At 36.1% G+C, this 23,616-nt stretch overlaps 1 protein-coding gene across 1 annotated transcript in view; it reads left to right on the plus strand.

Annotated features, from left to right (window-relative positions):
- Positions 1 to 23,616, plus strand: part of LOC126272215 (ATPase WRNIP1-like) — an 84,423-nt gene that overhangs the window by 57,558 nt on the left and 3,249 nt on the right. Inside the window, exon 8 of the mRNA XM_049974915.1 lies at positions 22,530 to 22,660. Coding sequence (XP_049830872.1) covers positions 22,530 to 22,660 — 131 coding nt within the window. The remainder of the gene's footprint in view (positions 1 to 22,529; positions 22,661 to 23,616) is intronic.

The raw sequence follows: 23,616 nt of genomic DNA on the forward strand, positions 1-23,616 counted from the left end.
AAAGATTTACAACATTTCTGCTCCAAGTTTAAAAATGTAAGACTTCTTGACGTCAACAGCTATGAAAACTCTTGTTTTACGACACATGGTCAACATTTAAATCTATTTGGTAAAAAGAGACTTGCATCAGACATAAACAAAGCTGTTGACGTAATAATTCGTGAAAACAGATGGGCTATCACCCTAAATCCCAACACGCAGGGAAACTAGTGGAAAGGGCCAACTCCAACCGAATTTGGCCCAATATAAAGAATCCAGAACAGGAGGAAATTCAAAGTGACAAACTAAAAGTACCATGAAGGCTCATGCACTTAAATATACAGTATCTTAGAAATAAGCTCAATGTTTTGCAGACTTTTGTATATGATCATTCAATTCATGTAGTTGTGTTAAACAAGCATGGACTGAAATCTGAGGAAATTATTTATTTTAAACTAGATGGCTGTTTCCTAGGAAATAGCTACTGTAGACAGCATCATAAAGGTGGAGGTGTAGCAGTATTTGTTAGAGAGCAGCTCAAAGTAAATAAATTATCATCTAGATCTGTATAATAATGAAGGCTTGACTGAAGTGACAGGCGTTGAACTCCATATCAAAGATTGAGGAAAGAGCACGGTGAAACAGAAAATTATTGGCATTTATTGTCCACCAAGATCAGAGGTAGGGTGTTTCATAGATATTTTCAGAAGAATAGTGGGACACTGTGACCCAAACGAGGTAATAATACTTGTTGTTGTTGTTGTTGTTGTTGTTGTTGTTGTTGTCTTCAGTCCTGAGACTGGTTTGATGCAGCTCTCCATGCTACTCTATCCTGTGCAAGCTGCTAACAATACTTAGTGACTTGAATATAGAGGCAACATCTTGCAATAACCATAACAGCAGGCTAATAGTTACACAGAACTCCTATAATCTTATGAATGCAGTAAATTCAGATACAAGAGTAACTCAGTCTACTTCTAGTAGAATAGATTACATAATACTAAGTAAATAGGTAAAATAGAGTATTAGATGCTGGAATGTGGACTTCCACTACAAAGACCACAAATGTCAATTTGTAGACTGTGAACACACAAGCATCAAAGAAAGGACTCAGGTCATAGAACATAAAAGAATGCTTAAAGAGAAAAAACATTAATGCTTTTAAAAGTAAACTAGCATCTGAGGAATGACAATTAGTTCTTCAGCAAAAAGGGTCCAAATACAAATGGGCCAAATTTTATGATATTATTTTACAATATCTTAATTTTTCTTGCCCAGTGAAAGAAATTAAGAATGCAGTAACTCACCCAAAAAAAAAAAAAACCACCAGACTGACTCTTCCAGCTTACACGATTAAACTCGGGCAAAATGTCGAGGATCTAAGTGTGCTACATAAGTCAACTAAATTGAAAATATTTAAGGATAAGTACAGTCAAGCTAAAAAAATTTCAGGAACAGTTCTAAATTTACAAAAACAGATCCTAGATAAGGAAATGGCTCAGTCAACAAATATAGGGAAGACTTCATGGAATATAATAAATATATATCGCAAAGCCACCCCTAAGTTAGATGCTCAGATTGACATAATCCAACTTGAAGGAAACCATATTAATGATCCAGATAAAATCTAAAATATATTTAATGAACATTTTATATCTTCAGCTGCAAATCCAGTTAATAACACAGGTCTGACTCGGATGGTAAAGCCTTACCCTAGTCTGGAAACTGCCTTTGAATTGAAGGAAGTGAGTATGGAGGAAATAGGAAAAATAATAAATAACTTAAAGAACAAGACCTCATCTGGCTGGGACAGACTGGGTAGTATTATAATTAAAAATGCAATAATTAGCTGGAATAATTACCCATATGATCAACAGTATCAGGAAGCACACATTTCCAAATACATTGAAGAAAAGTACAGTTAAACTATGCATAAAAAGGATAAAAAAAAGAGCTATCGAACTTCAGGCTCATACCACTAATACCAATTTTTGGTAAGATATTTGTAATTGTTTTGTTGATACAACTTTTTGGTTATTTCACAAAGATTAATTTACAAGCAGAAACATATGGCTTCAAAAAGCATCACAGTACTATTATGGCAATTACCGAATTTCTCCACAAGGTGTATGATGCCCTGGATGAGGGAAAGCAGATAGCAGGGATATTTCTAGACCTTACTAAAGCATTGTCCTCAGTGAACCATGAGCTACTACTAAGTAAACTTTAAACTTACAAAATAAATGCCGCATCCATACAACTACTGATCTCTTATCTAACCAATGTAAGCAGTGTAAAAACCTGAGTTATGAAATTAATGATCAGATCAAGCATTTCCAATCCAGCTATGAAACAGTGAAACAAGGAGTACCTCAGGGCTCCATATTGGGCCCTTTCCTTTTCCTGGTCTACATTAATGATGTAGAGGAATCTCCGCTCTGCCAATTAGTAATTTATGCAGCTGATACCTCACTTTTGTTCTTTTGCAAAGAAACTAATGACTTGACATTGGCTGCAACTGATGGCTTAAGTCAAATAACTATTTACTTCCATGATCAGGGTCTAAAAGTCAATATTAGCAAATTCTGGCTATTACCATTTAAACTTGGCAATTCATACCAAGCCTGTATTGATAATATAAGTGGCATCAAAAAAAGTGGACATTGACGAATGTAAATTTTTGGGGATGTACCTAGACGAAAATCTTAGATGGGTAGACCTGACCAATTTTGTATGCAATAAAATCAGCAGTTCACTGTACTTACTTAACAAACCATCAAAATTTGTCTCTGAACAAACATTGAAAACTGCATATTATGGGACAATATATGCATTTATTAATTATGGAATTGAGGTATGCAGATGTGTTGCTGATAGACACATGAACAGAATCCTAACACTGCAGAAAAGAGCAATCAGGACCATGCATCAACAAGGATACAGAGATTCATGTAGGGAAACCTTTGTACAACATAAATATCTGACAGTATATACATTGTATCTGTACAAATTAATAACATTTCTTGTGGACCATAAAAATAATGAAACTAAGTGCTCTGATGTGCATGCCCATAACACAAGACAAAAAGATTGCTTTTTCAGAAACAGAACTAAACTAAAGATCATAATCCTTGGATTAATGGCCAGATATGGTTTAACAAATGTCAAGTGCTATAAGATGCCACAGAGGTATTCAAAAGGGAATGAAAATGTTTCTTAACTCTCAAATGTTTGTACTCACTGAATAAATACTGATATTAAAATGTAGCTATTCTTAAATGTAGGCCTAACTCTTCTATCTATATGATGTACTATTTGGAGGTGATTGTAAATATATTATTTTTGTAACAACATGTTGTAAATTCAAATACCTATACTATGTAACAATTGTGTGTTGCATTATGAAGTACTGTACCATATATTGCCAAGTGCATCACCCGTAAGTGGCTTTTTGTACATGGTGAATTGCAAATCCTAGTGTTTGTACAAAAGTTGTATAAAAGTGCTATGAAGTTTGCAAAAGTCACAGTTAGTGACTATATGCAAAAAGACTAGTAAATAAAGTATTTGAATACGGACTTCTTTTCTGATTGCAGAAGGGGCAATGGTTCTAAGATAGCGTATACATTTAAATAACTACTATTAAAACCCACAAAACTGTTTCCGTAATTCTTCTGTATTCAAATAAGTTGTCAACTCACAACAGCTGGTAATTAACAAACCTTTTCACACATGATGCTTCATTGCCTGACCAAAACTATAAGTTCATACTGTAATCTTACCCCCCCCCCCCCCCCCCCCCCCCCCCCATACATCACTATTAAAATTCTCTGTCTATGAAAGTTTCGAAAGCTTAGAGAGGTGTAAGATATACTAAAGAAGAACTTTTTACTTACCTTCACTTTCTCCTTGCATTGTTGTTGGCTTCAAGTCTTGTGTTTAGGGGTACATTCTTGCGGCTGAAATTTTGACTTAGTGGGTTCCTGGTAACTGAATAACTGATAAAGATTTGCCTATTTATATGAGTATCTTTTATTGTAGCCCATTCTTCTGTATTACACTGATTTCATAGCCTCCACTTTCATAAAACCTTAAAATACATTGTTGTTCATAAGATTAGCAAAATACATGCGTTTCCACCAGAGGTGTGCCCACCACTACTACTACTACTTGCATTCTATGATGTTCACAATATCATAAAGTGTTTGTAAAGCAAAAGAGTTTACAAACTTTCTTGACAACAGTAGAATCTTTACCACATTATATCATAACCTTATAAATGAATCCAGAAATAAATTTAATAATTCGCGTCACATTGTGCAGTTAATGATATGAATTTTAAGTATGCCAAAAATTTCATAATTTCAAGTATTTCTCAAAGAACAATTTTAACTGTACATACAGAGTACTAACGAATGGATTTAGCCTGAAGTCAAATACATTGTATACAAAATCACACGAGTTCTTTCAGGGAAACAGCCGAGAATGTTCACCTGTACAAGAATCGATAATATAAATGGTATTGGTTATTTCTAATATATTTTTTTATATTTTATATAAAGGTAATGTTAGAGGAGGGTGTCATATTACAATATCCCCCCTCACAAAATTTGGAAACCGGGTGTTTACAATATTTTGTGACAGACTGTAAGGTTTGCCAAATGGTGTACAGAATGATGCTCATGATAGCAGATAAATGTATAGGAATATCTGATACATATTACAGAAAACAGAAGGAAAAATCTACTATACAAGCCACAATCTATACATATATCAGGATACGGTATTCAGATTTTCAGATCTGTGAAACATGCCAACACAAAACAAATAATAAAAAGGTCAAAACTACAACATTACACCACTAAACTATAGGACTAATTACATAGACAAGGTGAATTACTAGAATTCAAGTTTTAAGTTAACATCCATACAATCAAATCTTCAAAAGAGAAGAGAGAAATTTCAGGGCCTAAGTGTATGACGAGTGAGCCAACTCGAAAAACTCACAGCTGTTAGTACAGACCAGAAGAATATACTCAGCCATGAGTAGGAATCAATCAGCCACATAAACCTGAGCATTCAAGTATATGTTGACTCATGAAAGAACAAAATAATGGAAAAATATTAGGGCCAAAGTTAACGATGTGGGGTGCGACCCATGAATCCAAACCACACCGGATACAAAACAGCAAAAAATGTTTTGATGCAACAAAGTGAATAGAGTTCAAAATCATATCAATAAGTTCAATTACTTAAGTGTAAGAAGCATCTAGCCTTAATCAGTGGTTGTATGCTCTCCTTGAGTACACACACACACACACACACACACACACACACACACACACACACACACACAGTCACGATGACCAGGAGTATCCAAAACAGAGCTAAGCATGAGTCTATCCACAACTCAAGAGCCAATCAGACACAATATTTCAATACTCAGGATAGATTCAAGTAAACATACTCATAGATAGCTTTGAATGATGGCACAGCTTGAGAACTAAAATCAGAGTATGAAAGCAGACATGTATACATCTTGCTATCATGTCCGTACTAGTAAATGTCTTCCACACTATTTGCTAATTCTCCATACACTGTAACCTACATGCATAAAGATCTAGGAGATTCACTTACAAATGATAAAAAAGATGCATACTGATTTAAAGTTACGTAATGTATTGCACTTAAAAAACATGCATTTATGCTGAAAAACACTGTATTTAGAAGTCTTGGCTAACAATTCACAAATATCAGCCACAACACAGATCCAATCGAAAGATGCTCGAGTATGTTAACCAGCACCCACGATCTTTTGCAAGTCGGCTGGTCCAGCAGGGTACAGCCATAGAGCAGTGTGGGGGGAGTGAATCTGCCCACATCTCTCGGCTTCCTCCTTAGAGTTCTCATCACATGCTCCAACAGATAGGTAACTTGCTGTCTAGCTATCACATCAAATCCTGAAGCATTGTTTTGTGTTCTGAATATGCTGTTCAATATCTTTTTCACATCACATGAGATATGTTCTCCTTAGTAGCTTTTCAAAATCAATTATCTAGGATTTATGTCAAGTGAAATTAAAAAGTGTTCACATATGAAACATTAATAAACAGAGTTATATGCAATTTAAAAAAATGGACTATCAAGTTTTTACATACAGATATATTAAGATACTATTCCTAATTTTTGCAGTACAAATTATGAGTATTGTCTCATTTCAAAATTGCAGAAAGCTCTTCTCATTTAGTCCCATGGCATATCTGTGTTAAACTCCTAATCACAAATCCATTACAGAACACAGTTATATAGTGTATCATAGATTTTAACTCGGTCAATAGATGAGACACAACTTCAAAAATCACAACATCTTACATATTAAATTCATGACAATAAAAAAGAGCAAACAAACAAAAATTAGATACTTATGGCTCATGTCTAAATGCTTTCAGTTCAGTGATAATTGTGTAATACAAACAACTTCTTAGATTTAGGATACACAATCTCGAATGCTCCAATTAAAATATTGAAAAATTTCATGATCTCAGATGTCAACACTTGAGATTTCTCTTTGGCTTTACTAACACATGATGTCCTATGTCAAACTTAGAAAATCTACCTTTACCATTATGTCTCTGCTTTCTCCTATCCCCCTGTTTTTTTCATCATCTCCCTAACACAGTCTTCTCTCTCTTGTGGTGGCAGAATTTTACATGATGGAAACTCAGCATTTTCAGAAATAACATTAGTTTGTCTGCAATTAAACATGATTTCAAATGGTAAAAAACCTATTGAAGAATGTTGTAAGCTGTTTATAATATCCTCAAAATCATTGACACAATCTATTCAACTGGTATGATTCATACTACAATATGTTCCAGTCAGTATTCCTATCTCTTTCATATATCTTTCTGCAGGATGACTCGAGGGATGGTACACAAAGATTAGAATATGCCTTATTTTTGTATGATCAACAAAATCTTTGAGCTTTTGATGAAAACTGAGAACTGTTATCAGGTGAAATTGTATTAGGAATACCTACCTGATGAAAATGTGTGTTATCAAACTTAGAGATGATTTACTTACTGGTAGATTTCTTGAGAGGAAACAGCTTTATGAACTTTGAAAATACATCAACCACCACAAAAACATAACAAAATCCATTCCTAGACTTAGGTAAAGGTCCATAAACATCCACAGACACGAGGTCAAGGTTACCGCTAGGCAGTATATTTTGAATTTGGCCTTTACTGGTTTTTTACATATCTTCACTCTTTGACATCTGTCACTGCTGGCAGTATTCTTCTCGTCTCTCCTTCCTATGTTGTAAAAGTGATGTTCTCCTGAATCTTTTGTGTGCACTTGGTTGATCCACAATGACCAAAACTCCCATCTGTGTGTGTAATTGAAGTATCAGTACATTGTTCTAGCCAACATAGTTTCCAATCCTCTGAGTCAGTCTTATGTCTCCTGAATAAAATACTTTTGTTTACCTGATAATACTGTTCTGTCTTTTCTCCTCCTTTCTTACCCAGTGTGCTCTTACATACTACGTTCATGGCAACAAAACACAATTACATAGTCTTATAAATCTACAAACATAGTGAATATTTTCTTCTAGATTAGGTATAATTATGCATCCATGTTCATATATCTTGTCCTCTATACTAAACATTAAAAGTACCTGAGATTTTACCAATTTGCTTTGCTTACATCGACATCTTCATGGTTACTCTGCAATTCACACTTAAGTTTTTGTACTTTCAACATTGGAGCACAGTCAGCAATCGTGATAATCTAATATATAAGAAATTATCAGCCTCAGGTGCGGTAATGAAAACAACCTTTACCTAGGTTTCAGCCCAAATAATTGAGCCTTCTTCAGAAGATGTACCTGAATCTATAATTTGTCTAAGATGACATGGCCTAGAAATACAACTAAAACAGCCTGAATAGGCGTCACATTTTAAAAATGGGGTACATAAGTACTAAGTCAACACCAAGAGTTGACTTAAGTTCTGGCATGTGATTCGTTATATGTATAACCAACGCAGTTATATCTTAAAACAAATAACTTAAAGAAAGGTTGAAAATCTTAAACATAAAGCCTCTGCACCAGGTGATGACTAAAATGTAACAAACTACTCATGGATTTATATGCGTTCCAATACACTACCCCGGCTTAGACTATTAGAATATATCGGCCCTTTTCACAACGTACACACCCATCATTATTAATGAAAGGTGACATAGGACATAAAACAGCGAAACTGTAGTATTTAAACGCCATAGTGCAATAATCTCGGTTAACCTTCACAGATGGTCGAGTAGGTGTTTTATTTCAGACATCCCTTAAGGTAGTGGCTAGCATGCATGCATTTGAGCATGTGACATTTTGGTATATGATTCCCATCAGGTGGTCTTTCCACATAGTGTGTTTACATAATGTGGCACACATGGTTTTTAATTACTTAAGATGCCTGCATCTATCCCATAGACAATAGTCATATTCATATAAGTGGTTACTAGCCCACAAGTGGTGAAATTGAGCCTCAGGTGACAAGATGAAGTTTGGCTGTTCCTCCTCGACCTTTTGGAATTTAATTCCCTGTACATTTATTTGTAATTGTAATCCAGAGACGACTTCATCCTTGTCCATTTATGGCATGCACATGGCCACATTAGCAGCTATCTTTTATTTATTTTAAATCTTCCCTGTGAAGAACGTGACATTTTCCCATGTTAAGTGCCCATAAAATTTTCCTGTGAGTCTTTTCGGGTCAAACACGTATTATCATATCACATCTATTTAACAATAGCCTTTAATATAAGAGGCAATAATTCTCTTCTGTTGCGCGTAGCATCTTAATTATTTTAAAACCATGTGTGCCACATTATGTAAATACCGTATGTGGAAAGACCACCTGATGGCAATCATATACCAAAATGTCACGTGCTCAAATGCACACATGCCAGCCACTACCTTAAGGGCTGTCTAAAATAAAACACCTACTCAACCATCTGTGAAGGTTAACAGAGATTATTGCACTATGGCATTTACATACTACAGTTTCGCTGTTTTATGTCCTATGTCACCTGTCATTAATAATGATCGATGCATTCGTTGTGAAAAGGGCCAATGTATTCTAATAATGTAAGTTGGAGTAGTGTGTTCGAACTTATATAAATCCATGCTTGTTTTGTTACATTTTAGTCATAACCTGGTGCAAAGGCTTTATGTTAAAGATTTTCAACCTTTCTATAAGTTATTTGTTTTAAGATATAACTGCGTTGGTATTTTATCTTTGATAGTCATGATCTCAGACATGCGTAATGTTCACCGCCATCTTGATTTGCAGTGCGTTATCTAGTCCTACTTAGTTTCACGTGAGCTCCTGAGGCCCACCTCACGGTGTCCATGAAGACGAGGCGCACGTCAGAGCTTAAGTCAAGTCTTGGTGTTGACTTACTACTTGTGTACCGCATTTTTAAAATGTGACTACACCTATTCAGGCTGTTTTAGTTTTATTTCTAGACCATGCACTCTTAAACAAATTATAGATTCAGGTATATCTTCTGAAGAAATATTGGTTAAAGTTGTTTTCATTGCCGCAATCGAGGCCAATAGTTACTTATACATGACACTTAAGTGCCTTGCAGAGGGTTCATCGAACCATTTTCATACTACCATTCCACTCTCAATGACGCATGGAGAAAAGGAACACCTAAATCTTTCCGTTCGAGGTCTGATTTCTCTGTTTTTATTAAGATGATAATTTCTCCCTACGTAGGTGGGTGTCAACAAAATATTTTCGCATTAGGAAGAGAAAGTTGGTGATAGACATTTCATAAATAGATGTCGCCACAAAGAAAACCGCCTTTGTTTCAGTGACTGTCACCCCAACTTGCATATGATATCAGTGACACTCTCACCCCTATTGCGCGGTAACACGAAATGAGCTGCCCTTCTTTGCACATTTTCAGTGTCCTCCGTCAATCCTACCCAATAAGGATCCCATACCGTGCAGCAATATTCGAGCAGAGAACAGACAAGTGTAATGTAGGCTGTCTCTTTAGTGGGTTTGTTGCATCTTCTAAATATTCTGCTAACAAAGTGCAGTCTTTGTTTTGCCTTCTCCACAATATTATCTGTGTGGTCTTTCCAATTTAAGTTGCTCGTAATTGTAATTCCTAGGTATTTAGTTGAATTGATAGATCTTAGATTTGTGCGATATATTGCATACCCAAAATTTATCAGATTTCTTTTAGTACCCATGTGGATGACATCGCACTTTTCTTTGTTTAGTGCTAAATGCCACTTTTTGCACCATACAGAAATTGTCTCTAGATCATTTTGTAATTGGAATTGTTTGTCTGATGATTTTACTAGATGGTAAATTACAGCACCATCTGCAAACAATCTAAGGGGGCTGCTCAGATTATCACCGAGATAATTTACGTAAATCAGGAACAGCAGAGGGCATATGACACTACCTTGCGGAATGCCAGATATCACTTCTGTTCTACCCGATGATTTACTGTCTATCACTACGAACTGTGACCTCTCTGAGAGGAAATCATGAATCCAGTCACACAACTGAGACGACACTCCATATGCACGCAATTTGACTAATAGTTGCTTGTGAGGAACAGTATCAAAAGCCTGGAAATCTAGGAATATGGAATCTATCTGAGATTCCTTGTCAACAGCACTCATTACTTCATGGGAATAAAGAACTAGCTGTGTTGCACAAGAATGATATTTTCTGAATCTGTGTTGTTTATGTATCAATAAGTCATTTTCTTCTAGGTGATTCATAATGTTAGAGTACAGTATATGCTCCAAAATCCTACTGCAAATTGAGGTCAGTGAGATGGGTCTGCAATTCAATGGGTTATTCCTACTTCCTTTCTTGAATATCGGTGTTACCTGTGCTACTTTCCAGTCTTTAGGAACAGACCTTTCATCAAGTGAGCGGTTGTATATGATTGCTATTAAAGGTGCTGTTGTGTTTGCATACTCTGAAAGGAACATGATTGGTATACCATCTGGACTGGAAGATTTGCCTTTCTTAAGTGATTTGAGTTGTTTCGCAACACCTAAGGTATCTACTTTTATGTCACTCATGCTAACTGCTGTTCTGGTTTCAAATTCTGGAGTATTTACATCGTCTTTCTTCGTGAAGGAATTATGGAAAACTGTATTTAGTAACTCCGCTTTAGAGACACCACCATCGGTAACATTTCCATCACTATCGTACAGTGACGGTATTGACTGTTTTTTTACCACTGGTGTACTTTACATACGACCAGAATGTCTTTGGGTTTTCTACTATATTTTGAGTCAATGTTTCATTGTGGAAACTATTAAAAGCATCTCGCATTGACATCCACACTGAATTTGGCACACTTTTTTTCAGTGCTTCTGCAACAGTGTTTTGAGGTGTTTTTGTACCATGGTGGATCAGTCCTGTCTCTTATTAACTTACGCGGTATGAATCTGTCTATTGCTATCTATACTGTATCTTTGAATTTGAGCCATATCTGTTCTGCACTCACATAATTAGCTTACATAAGTACCTGTAGCTGCTCTTACCTTTACACCTACAATGGGCATTTCTACAAAATTCTTACTATATTTAATCTTGTCTCTAAATTGTTCAAATATACCACAGATAGGACTACCTGTATCAATCAAACAGTTCCCTTCCCACTGACCAATCTTAATTTTAATGTGAGGACATCCACGTAAGAGAGCACTTTCTTTTTCATCAAATGCTACATCTACACTGTTTTTGTAGGGTTTTATCAACTTTACTGGTACCATTGCATTACTCTGGTTACACATGTTGTCAGGTAGAGATTAAACACACTGCACAGGTTCCATAGCACAACTAACATTACTTATTACAGAAGGAACACAAAATTAATTACTGTCAGCTTTCTCCAGAATGCATATTTATCTACGTTATCATCAATTTCGTCCCAAACAAATTTCAAAAAGTTTTCACCTTTATTCTCTAGGCCTACAGATAACTCACCTTTCCTGTTTGGATCATTACTCTGCATGACATTAATGAAAAACCAGAGATATTCCGTGACTCTCACTTACATCATCACATACTCACTTACCTTACCTGTATTCTTAAACTCCACAAAAACCTGATATTATCATCATAATATTCTTCCAAAATTACTTTATCAATAACTTCATTAAAAACACAAGTCTCATTACCATCAAAGTCACATTTTACCGACATTCATTTGCAATAAGCTACCAGTCTCAGATTTACCAACCTCAGTCATTTCACAGCTCTCATTCACATCTACATCAAAAGTACCACCTAAATCAGAACCAATAAAATCATCACCTGTTTTACATATATTAATAACACTGTTTTCTGATCAAGAGAAGAAATCATTAGTACACAGTATGTCAAAATTCTCATTACTCTCACATTCTGGTTTGTGATTAGTATCTACATTACTGTAATTAAACATAGTATTCCAAAACTGTTGATAAAAATATTAATGAGAAATCTGATGTTCCTTCTGTTCAACTTCACATACCTCTGCCACATTATTAATACTGTTGTTGCTGTCTAAATGCAAGTGTAACTTGGGAGCCCTGAACTTGTGTTTCCTCGCCACAAAACTGTGTACCTTCATTGAGGCGGACTGCCGTTTCCTGAGTAGTTACCTCTGTAATTGTTTCCCCTATTAAAATGCCCATAGTTATCCCCATTGTTCCTAATCTGCCGATGTTCAAAATTTCTGTCTCTATTACCATTATAACCCTGATAGAAGTTACCACTCTCACTGTTTCTGTAGTTGTTACTATTGTGATTTCTATTATTTCAATGATTGTGGTACATGCCTCTTTCTACTGCTCTATCCAGCCTGTCAAGATATCGTAAAATTTGTTCAAGGCAATCGTCAGGTCCGTGTACTAAATCTCATTGCAACATCTGTGGTAATCTCCTTTTTAGAGCATCAGTCAATGTCATTTTGTCAAATGGCCTGTCAAGGTGTGCCAATTTCTTAAGCTGAATATTACAAAATTCTTTCAGTGTTTCGTCCCTATTCCTGTTCGTCCCTATTCCTGTAATTAGGACCATTCAAAAATACACTTTTAATTCTCCCCTGTTCAGCTTCTGACCAAAATATATTTTAAAAACTTTTTTCGAAACTTTGGTATGTTTCCCACTGGACTTAAATTTAGTTTTAGCCACAACAGAGCTTCACCTTCAAGATATCTTTTAACAGATTTAATTTTTTGATTGTCGCTCACGCCTGACACAAAACTATCCCTACATTGGTGTAGAAAATCCACTGGATATAAATTGTCTCATGGGAACCTTTTGATTGGAATGTTGGACCATACAATACCTTTATTTGAATACAGATTGTTGTGAATGCAGTTTTCCTGAACTATTGAATTTTTTTATCTAAAACATTTAAATAAGTTAGCATGCTGTTTTCAACATTTAAATTTTTTAAATCTAAATTACTAAAGTTCTGTTCCATTTTTTCCTTTACAGCCTTCTGTTGAACTCTGACTTCATTAACATTCTTCTCCTGTTGTGAAGATTGTGCCTCTAACTCATTTTCCAAAACAATAAATTTATTTTCCAAGACATCAAAGTTTTTATTCACACTTTTTAATCCATCTGACAACTAATTTTTTAGCCCCAAAACTTGATTACCAAGTTGGTCTATTTGGTATCGTACCCTGTCCATTTTATCGTTGTTTTCAGTTCGTATTTCCGTTAACTGATCTTTGACCACATTAAATTTGCTATTGTTATCTGTTTTTATTTCTATTAACTGATCATTAAGTGCACTCGGTTTTGCCAAAATCAACTGCATAATATTGGTTTTCACTGTTTCTTTGCAGTCTACACTTTCACATGGTTCAAACCTGTCTAGACTGGGTCCTACAGCTTTCACGTCTATATCACTACCCTCATCTCTATTCTTTTTTCTAGCAACCAGACATGTCCACTTAATTCATCCGGTCTGTTGTTGTTGCTATTATCTCGTCACTGTTGATCCAACTTTGTTGTGCTACATAAAAATTGCAAATACAAATAATTGTCCTTTCTTCCTTAGCAACGGACAAAATTTCGTTATCAGTCAACAGATCACAGCTGACACCTACACTTGTAATCGTACCCTTGCACACATCACTATTAAAATTCTCTGTCTATAAAAGTTTCAATAGCTTAAAGAGGCGTAAGAGATAGAAAAGAAGAATTTTTTACTTATCTTCATTTTCTCTTCTTGTTGTTGTTGACTTGAAGTCTTGTGTCTAGGGGTACATTCTTGAGGCTGAAATTTTGACTTAGTGGGATCCTGATATCTGAATAACTGAAGAAGATTTGCCTATGAATATTTTTATTGTATCCCATTCTTCTATATCACACTGACTTCACAATGTCCACTTTCATAAAACCTTCAATTACATTGTTGTTCACAAGATTAGAAAAACACTTATGTTTCCATCAGAGGTGTGCCCACTACTTACAAACTTTGTTGACAACAGTAGAATCTTTACCGTGTTTTATCATTATCTTACAAATGAATCCAGAAATAAATTTAATAATTCGCAACAGATTGTGAAATTAATAATATGAATTTTAAGTATGCCAAAAATTTCATAACTTCAAGTATTTCTAAAAGAGTAATTTTAACTGTACATACAGAGCACTAATGAATTGATTTCTTTTTACATATTTTAGCCTGAAATCAAATACATTGTATACAAAATCGCATGAATTCTTTGAGAGAAACAGCTGAGAATGTTCACCTATATAAGAATCAATAGTAAAAATTCTATCACTTATTTCTATATAAAAAAAGGTAATGTTAGAGGTGGGTGTTCCATTACAGTACCTAACTCAGGAAAGCATGGCATAGTGTTTTTCCTTAGTGCTCAACCATTGTCACATTTCTCCTGTGGAGTCCACAGCACCTGCAGAGCTCAATCATCACTTTCTGCACTGTGCCTGCATTTTTCTTTCTCATATGTGTTGCACCACAATTTGCTACATGTTAATTATCTACAAATGTTAAGATTCTAACGATGTGTTAGCAAAATTGAAGAAAGCTCCATCCACTCAAACATAAGACAAGGCTGCAACTTATCATAAGCAAAGGCTTAAGGAAAGAAATTCTGAACAGAAATGAAGATGCAAGGAGACCATTAATAATGCTTATCTATTCCAGTGACTTTATAATATTGGCTGAACCTGGAAAGCTTGTAATGTCCAGTAAAATCGGAAGGTTTGAATGAATGGAATGGGTAGCCAGCTCATTGAGTTATTTGTAGTTTGACAGGACACACATTGTGCAGTTGTTTCAGTTACATTTGCAGATGCATAAAGGTCATCAGAAGACTACATAAAGAGAAAAATCTTATTATTGAGTTAAGTGTGGGAACTCTCTTCTAGTGTTCTGTAGTCTTATTAAGTATAATATATATTCACTGAAAAAAGTGAAGCATCTAGAAGAGGAGAAGTAAACAAAATGAAACTTCATGGATTGAGAGGGTATGTGATGTTTTTTCAGTGATTACAAAATTGATTCAAATTTACAAAGAACTTGGCAGTATTAGCCCATTGATCAGTATGATGTTGCACACCTTCTGGGATATGTGCACTGATAGTTTGGGAAGGGTGTTGTAAAGCCATTGTATCCTCTCCTGAGATAAGCCAACCTGCAGCTTTTGTAACTGGAACTTGATATCCTCGATACTGGCATCAGGACAGATTTGACATCCAAGCTGGTCCCACAGGTTCTATTGGACACAAATCTAGGTTTCTTTCTGGCCATGGGAGTATGTCAGCACCATTCCAAATGCAATTGTTTGTTTTGTAGTATTAATTGCAGCCTATGCAAGGGATGGTTGGTTAGCTAGTTAGTTAGTTACATAGTTTCATGTTCCATTGATCATTTTGGACGATAAATCATCATGATGTGGAATGAGTCATTTTACATTCATATTGCAAATTAATTTGTACATCTATTTGTACTCTAAACGTCACCATATAATACTCCTCTCCCCCAAAAGGAAAGCATGATGTACAGATTGAGTTAGCAATTTCTGCCCACTACCTTTTACGTATTACAAACATAGCAATTCTTCTACCAAATAGAGGGAGTTGTCAAGAAGAAACTGTTTCATTTTGTTAACAAATTTTACCTTGCTGTCTGTTAGACATTTTACATCACTGGGTAAGTGGCCAAAAAGTTTTGTTGCAACTTGTGCATCCCTTTCCGTGCTAAAGACAACCTTGATGTTGAGTAATGAATGTCATTTTTTGTTCTAGTATTGTAATTATGTACCTCATTGTTCCTTTTGAATTGTAGTGGATTATTTACAACAAACTTATTGAGGGAATAAATATACTGTGAAGCAGTAGTCAGAATGCCCAAATCCTTGAATAGATGTCTAAAAGATGATCGCAGGAGAGCTCCACATATTATTCTTACGTTTTTGGGAGTGAAGACCTTCTTTCTTAAAGATGAGTTACCACAGAACATTATTCTACATGACATTACTGAATGAAAATAAGCAAAATATGTCAACTTACTGATTTCTCTCTCTCTCCAAAATTTCCTATGATTCTAAGTGCAAATGTGGCTGGACTAAGTTGTTTTAGGAGTTTCAAAATGTGTTGTTGTTTTTTTCCAATTAAAATTCTCATCAATGTGGGCAGCTAAGAATTTTGAAGTTTCCACCCTATGTATTATTTCATCACCGTATGTTATCACTGATGCAGTACTCCAAGAGGTGCAGAACTAATATAATGTGTCTCTGTGAAATTCAGGGTGAGACCATTTGCAGAAAACCTGTCGATGATACTTCTGAGAATTTTTATTCACCATTTCTGACATTTTTGTCCGTGTACTGGGAGTGATTACAATGCTGGTGTCATCTGCAAAAAAAAACTAATTCTGCTTGTTGTACATTAGATGGTAGATCATTTACATATGTGAGAAACAGTAGTGGACCTAAGATTGAGCCTTGGGGAACCCCATACGTGATGTTTTTTCCCAAGTCAGAATTATTTCCCTGGATTCTATTGGTTGAATTACTACTAAGTACAACTTTCTGCATTCTTTTGGTTAGATATGACATGATCCATTGGTTGGCCATACCATCAACCCTATTAAACTTCAATTTATCTAGGAGTATACTAGGATTCACTCAATCAATTGCCTACGATAGGTCACAGAAGAGATCTGCTGGTGCTATTTTCTTATTTGATGCTTGTAATATCTGGTGTGTGAACATGTAAATGGCATTATCAGTAGAGCAACCCTTCTGTAACCCAAACTGTGATTTGCTGGGGATATTATTGTTGCCAAGGTGAGATACTATTCTAGAATACACCACCTTCTCAAAAATTTTGGAAAATGTCAGCAGTGAAATAGGTCGGTAGTTACTGACATCTCTCTTATCACCTTTCTTACAGAAGGATTTAACAATGGCATATTTTAGTCTCTCTGGAAAAATGCCTTGAGTTAGTGTTACATTACATATTTGGGACAATACCGGATTTATTATATGGGAACAAATCTTTAGTACTCTATTGGAAACAACACCAAAACCAGAAGAGCTTTTATTCTTGAGAGAATGTATGACCCTCCTAATTTCAGAAGTTGAAGTTGGTGGTACATTCATATATGATATGATTTTATGAGAGTTACTTCTTTGACATATTGCTGTGATCTTTCTCTTGAACTGTTGGTCCCTATGCTTTCTAGTATGTTTAAGAAATGATTATTAAATACATTTGCTACCTGTGACTTGTCATTTATAACCCTTCTATTCAATTCAATAGTAATGTTATTCTCTTCTGAGGTTGCTTGTCCTGTCTCTTGCTTCACTTTATTCCATGTTGTCCTAACTCTGTTGTCAGACATACTAATTTCTGACATTATATGCATGTTTCTCGATTTTTAGTAACCTTAGTTAGCAATTTTGAGTAATTCCTTAGTCTGGCTGCTGCCAGTTTGCAACCAACATGTGGGATGACACACAGTGTTGCAGAGGCCATCACTTGGTATCTGATGGCCGTCACATATGTGAAGGGGTTACATTGTGTCTAATGCACAATGCAGTGGTCCTCCCTTGGGGCAGTAAGACGTGGTTGATAGGAACAGCGATGACGCATTATCCAGCCCTCCTGTTCCCATGCAGTCTGACATTAGGCTGCTGTCATCCGAATGCCACACATACCTGTATTTGGATATTGCACTACTTGACCAACCGGCCAAATGCAGATCTACAATAAGGTTCTTTTCATTGCACATCATCTCTTCTTCAAACTAACCTCAAGCACATCAGCTCTTTTTCAAAATATTATTCTCAACACTACTGTAATAAATTGCAAGGTTTCTTGCTCATATTCCTTTCCTTCTTCCAACTCTAATTCAGATACATACGGCATATGTAATGAATAATGAATATTGCATGAAACTTGCTTACCACTTTCAGAACTGAATTTTCTAGTGGAACGAAAATTTTTATTTATATGGTAATGTTCTTAGGTAATATTTTAAACGGTTTTAGATGCAAGATTTATACAAAAATATGTTCTCCTTTTCAAAACATACGTTATACCCTTGGTTTCATTTTATGGACTAAAATAATTAATTTGCAAAATTTTCTGTATCATAGTAACAAAATAATCATTCAATAACAGATGTACAAAATAACAATAACAATATTCACTTACACTGTGGAATATAGCAAATCAACCACATTCGTTTATTCTGGTGGTCAGTAGCTGCTGCGCACTGTCATGAGGTGCTACATTGACTTGCTGATATTTTCATAGTGATTCCAAGCAGTTGGCAGCACTTGTACATGATGAAAAGGTAGAACATTCACAAATGTGTATCCCAGGTTTCCACTGGAAGAAAGATGCTTCTGTTGCAGTTAAGATACAATCAAAGTCAGTGTACACAATTGTAGCCAAAGGATCTGAAAGGATTAACTTAGATGAAAGAATACGCTGACAGCTCACCAAACTTGTCCATATAAACCAGAAAGCACAGCAGAATTAAGATTATTGCTGTGTAAAATTGCAGAATGAGTACAAAGAATTTCAGGTACCACTGTCACACATAATTATTAAACAAGAAAGGCATAAAGAGAAGGCCAATATTTGAAAAGTGTTCATTGAGTGGATAAATGTGCCTCATTACAGAGAAATTTTTTTAAATAATAGTATAAAACAAGTAGCGTGGTATAATGTAAAATGTGTTGTGGGTTGACAAGGTTTTAATGGAAGTTGTTCTGTGGGAAAGGTGAAGGGAGGAGAAAAGAAAATCGTGACGAAACTGGGAGTAAGAATTGGGTGGGAGCAATGGAGAGTCATAAATCAATTGATAAATTTTTCAATGAAATAAGTAGAAGAGACAAAGAATTATTGATTCACTGAAGCCCAAAAATCTTGTTTTGCTTTTTGCACAAAGACACAGTGTTAAATACAGAGCAAAAAGTTTTTCATAAAGGTATTGCATTTGTAACAACAAACTGTGTTTAGTGTATGCAACAATAAAGTACTATTTACCTTAACCAGCTAATATATGAAAATAAGATGTAAAAATTCTGTGTACAGGTTGTCCCAAAACAGCAGGAACTATGAGATATAGGAATGCCAGAACACACAGTAAGTTGCAGGAGAATACACATATAAAAGCTATTACAGTTTGAAAACTTTCGGAGCCAGTGGCTGCTTCTTCTGGTAGAAGGATTGAAAGGGAAGAAAGAGGCCTGGAGGAAAGGAATGATGAAGTTTAGGAAAATGGGTGGAGTGTGTGAGAGTCACCTAGAACTGCAGGTCAGGGGAAACCTAACAGATAGGATAAGAAGGAAAGAGTAAACTGCAGTCTTTCCTTCTCAACCCGTCCAGTGAGTCTCCCCTGACCTGGGGCTCTGGGTGACTTTTCCAAACTATACCCCTTTTTATAAACCTCACCAGTCCTTTTCCGTCTCCCTCTTCCTTCCGCTTCATCCCTTCTGCCAGAAGAAGGAGCCACTGGCTCAGAAAGATTGAAAATTGTAGTACATTTTATAATGTGTTCTCCTGCTGCCACTTGGTTAGTAGGCTTTTATCTAGCCAATCATATTATATTTTCAAAAAAATTTTCATTATAAAACACTGTAGGTATGTTAATATACAAAAATATAAACAGTACATGGTAATACATTCATACATTGATACATATAGATACATGCATATTATTGCTTTGTTTGGTCTGTGCATCTTATAAGGAAACTGCTGAACAAGATATAGGTCAAATAGAATACTGTGCTCAGAGCAAGATTTAAAAAATGAAAAGAAATTAAGTGCACTTTAATCCACTGTATGCATAATGTATTTAGGACATGGTTTTCTTAAGATTTAAATAATGTGAGGGAGAGGAGGAGGTCATGTAGTTAATGCAACTTCATCTCCAGGTACTTGGCACCAGAATAAAAAAATATGTTCAATTGACAGTTCCTTTAGTGTTGTTCTAAAGTTATTGCTTTCATACCTGATTGAAAGGGATAAGGGATAGTTTGTTGGAAAGTAGGCTAGAAGTCTGTCTTTAGGCCTGTTAGAATATACACAGTTCATCCCACAGAAAAGTGACTGATGTGAAACAAAATACAAGTCATTGGTTGTTTGTAGTGTACATGCCTTTTTCATTCAAAATAGTCTCCTTGTGAGTCAGTACAGAACTGGAAGCATTGGAAAAAATGTTAAAAACAATTCCATATTTCATCACCCATTACAATGCATGACAAGAAGTTTGTGTCCCCACTGGCAGATTGTTTCATGTCTTTGCAGTATTCCACTCTGCAATGTTTTTGATTGTCCATGAATGAGTGGGGCACAAAGCAACAACAGTTTTCCTTTTTGCCCAAATTTTCACTCGCAATGCAATGCACAGTTATTTTAGGAATTCTAGTTTGCTCCTCACTTAATCTGGTATGTTCACAATGATCATTTTGAAGAATTTCAGCCGCTTTTTGAACATTTTCTTCATCTCGAACTGTTGCTGATGCTCATGCTCTTGGACATCAGTTGTCTTCAATGCTCTCTCAGCCATTGCAAAACCTTACCTACCACTTAAAAACATTTTCACTACTGTAACACATTGTATCATTTCAAAAGTTTCTGTGGCATTATTACCCACTTAGAAAAACTTAATGTTCGCACGTTGCTCCGTTGCCTTTTTCATGACCAAGGGTGAAAACATACTGTTACAGTTTAGTTTATTTTGAGCAGTTTCTGATGCCAGCGCTCTTCCTTTTAAAATGGCAGGTAGTCGAAACATCACGCTACTTAATTCCTGCATCAGACCACAGATAGCAGAAGTAGTTCCACAAATATAGAATCAGCCACATTTTCTGGGGGATGGACTGTATAACGGAATGTGAACACTGTCAGATGTTGAGTGGTCATTATAAAGGACATGGAGATGGAGATGGCATGTACTCACGTGAAACAGCATTGTTAGCACCTGACATTGTTTGAAAGGAGCCTCATTGTGGGTCTCTGTTTCGCCGGCTGGTCAAGATTTGTGATATATAGATTTGTGGGGCATTCAGGTGTGACAGTGAGCCATTGATGTACGGCACGGGAATGTTAGAACAGGCATACTCATTGTCAATGTTCCAGTTGACCGCATCTGATCAACACAAGAAAGAACGACTGTATTGCACACTAAGCTCAGTGCAGCCTCTTCACATCTGCACCCACCATCCAAGAATAAATAATGGACTTCCTGCAACATTCTATGTCGTCCTGCATCATTAATCAGATAGCAGCAGTAGCTAGACTAAAGTATTACTGTCCCGTGTGTAAGCTACTGTTAACACTACAGCACAAATGGCTGTACATGGAATATTGCTGTGACCGAGAAGTATGAACTGCTAATGAATGGTGTCGTACAGTGTTCAGTGGCGAGTTCCCCGGAATACGATCTTCAGCGAGTATGGCAGTGACCTTGGAAGAGGCCCCTTTCTTCTAATGTCGTGGAGAGGCACAGTGATGCTACTTCTGGTGTCATGATTTAGGGTGCCATCGGGTATGACTTCAGGTCACATCCGATAGTGATTAAAGGAACTCTGACTGCATAACAGTATGTCACCAACATCCTGTGTCCTTGTATGTTCCCTTTCATGTGACAGTATTGTGCTGCCATTTTTCGAGACAAGCTCGTCTATCATGGCATGTGTGTCTGTGACCTCTGTGTGTGATTCTGAGGTGCTCCCAAGGCCAAAGAGATCCCCGATCTGTCCCAATAGAACATGTTTAGGAACAGCTCGGACATTAACTCTGTCCCAGTGCCAGTATCTAGAATGACAAATACCAGGTACGACAGTTGTTAGTCAGCTTGCCACAGGAGAGGATGCTACAGCTTTATGATACTCTTGCCACCCAAGTCAGTGCATCAATGCAGGCCAAATGTTTCTTAATGCATTACATTTGTAGTTTAGCTATTGTTTGTAATTACAGTCTTTACATGAGAATTTTTATTTTCTGTAGGGCTCCAAAATCAGTGGAAGTATATCGTGCATTGGTTCGTGCAAAACAAGCAATTACAGATTACAGGGGTCCACAACCCAGTGTGCCTTTACACTTGCGAAATGCTCCTACTCGCCTAATGAAAGATCTGGGTAAGTACTGTCTTCCCAAACTAACTTTCAAAATAGAGAATTAACCCAAAAGTGCAGTAGACAGTGATGTATTTATTTTGCATGAAAATGGAAATTGGTTGACAGTGAGGAGCATGAAATATATATAATTAATAATTACTTTAAGCTGTCATTAAACAGAAAGGTAAAACATATCCATCAATTGTGCCATGGAATTGTTCACTATCCTTTGTATAAAAGACAACCATTGTGTCACTGCAGCATTCGTGCTAGCACTTGTTATGACTTGGCACTCATGAACTTGCTCATACGATTGTTATACAGCCTTGCCCTCCACTGGGCATTCACCTCCCACCATATTCGAGACAATTGTAATTTCTCTCGGATTAAAGCAGTACCAGGTGTGAAAGCATCTACCTTATATACCGTCATTAAATTTTGTTCATCACCTCAAAAAATAATGGAAACAGTTTCTTGTTTGTTATTAGGTACATGTATACATTTTTGGTACACATTGAAATCATTACTCTACAATATCGCTGCATGCCTCTAGAAGAACCAAAATAAAATAGTGCACCCATTTTTTTAAAAGTGATATTAAAACTCTTATGACTGCCCAGCACACTGCAGTTACTGTATGGCATCCTATGTCTGCATTTGCATGTGGACCATTGTCACTTGCACTCCACCACCCCCCCCCCCCCCCCCCACCCCCACCCCCCCGACACTCCCTCCACAGCCTCCACCCCCCCTCTCTCATTTAAACAAATCATCTTCAGTTACACAATACAAAAAACTACGTCTAATCTCAAAAAATTGTTTTATTAAAAAGCATTAATGAATCCCAATAAGCAACAGTTAAAAATCAGGAGGATAGGGAAAGGCAAATCACATAAAATAACATACAGTGTTTTGTACAACAGTATTTAGATCAAATTATTCCTCCATACATAACACAAAACTTCGTGCACTCTCAG

Source organism: Schistocerca gregaria, chromosome 5 (assembly GCF_023897955.1).
Source record: "Schistocerca gregaria isolate iqSchGreg1 chromosome 5, iqSchGreg1.2, whole genome shotgun sequence".
NCBI lineage: Eukaryota > Metazoa > Arthropoda > Insecta > Orthoptera > Acrididae > Schistocerca > Schistocerca gregaria.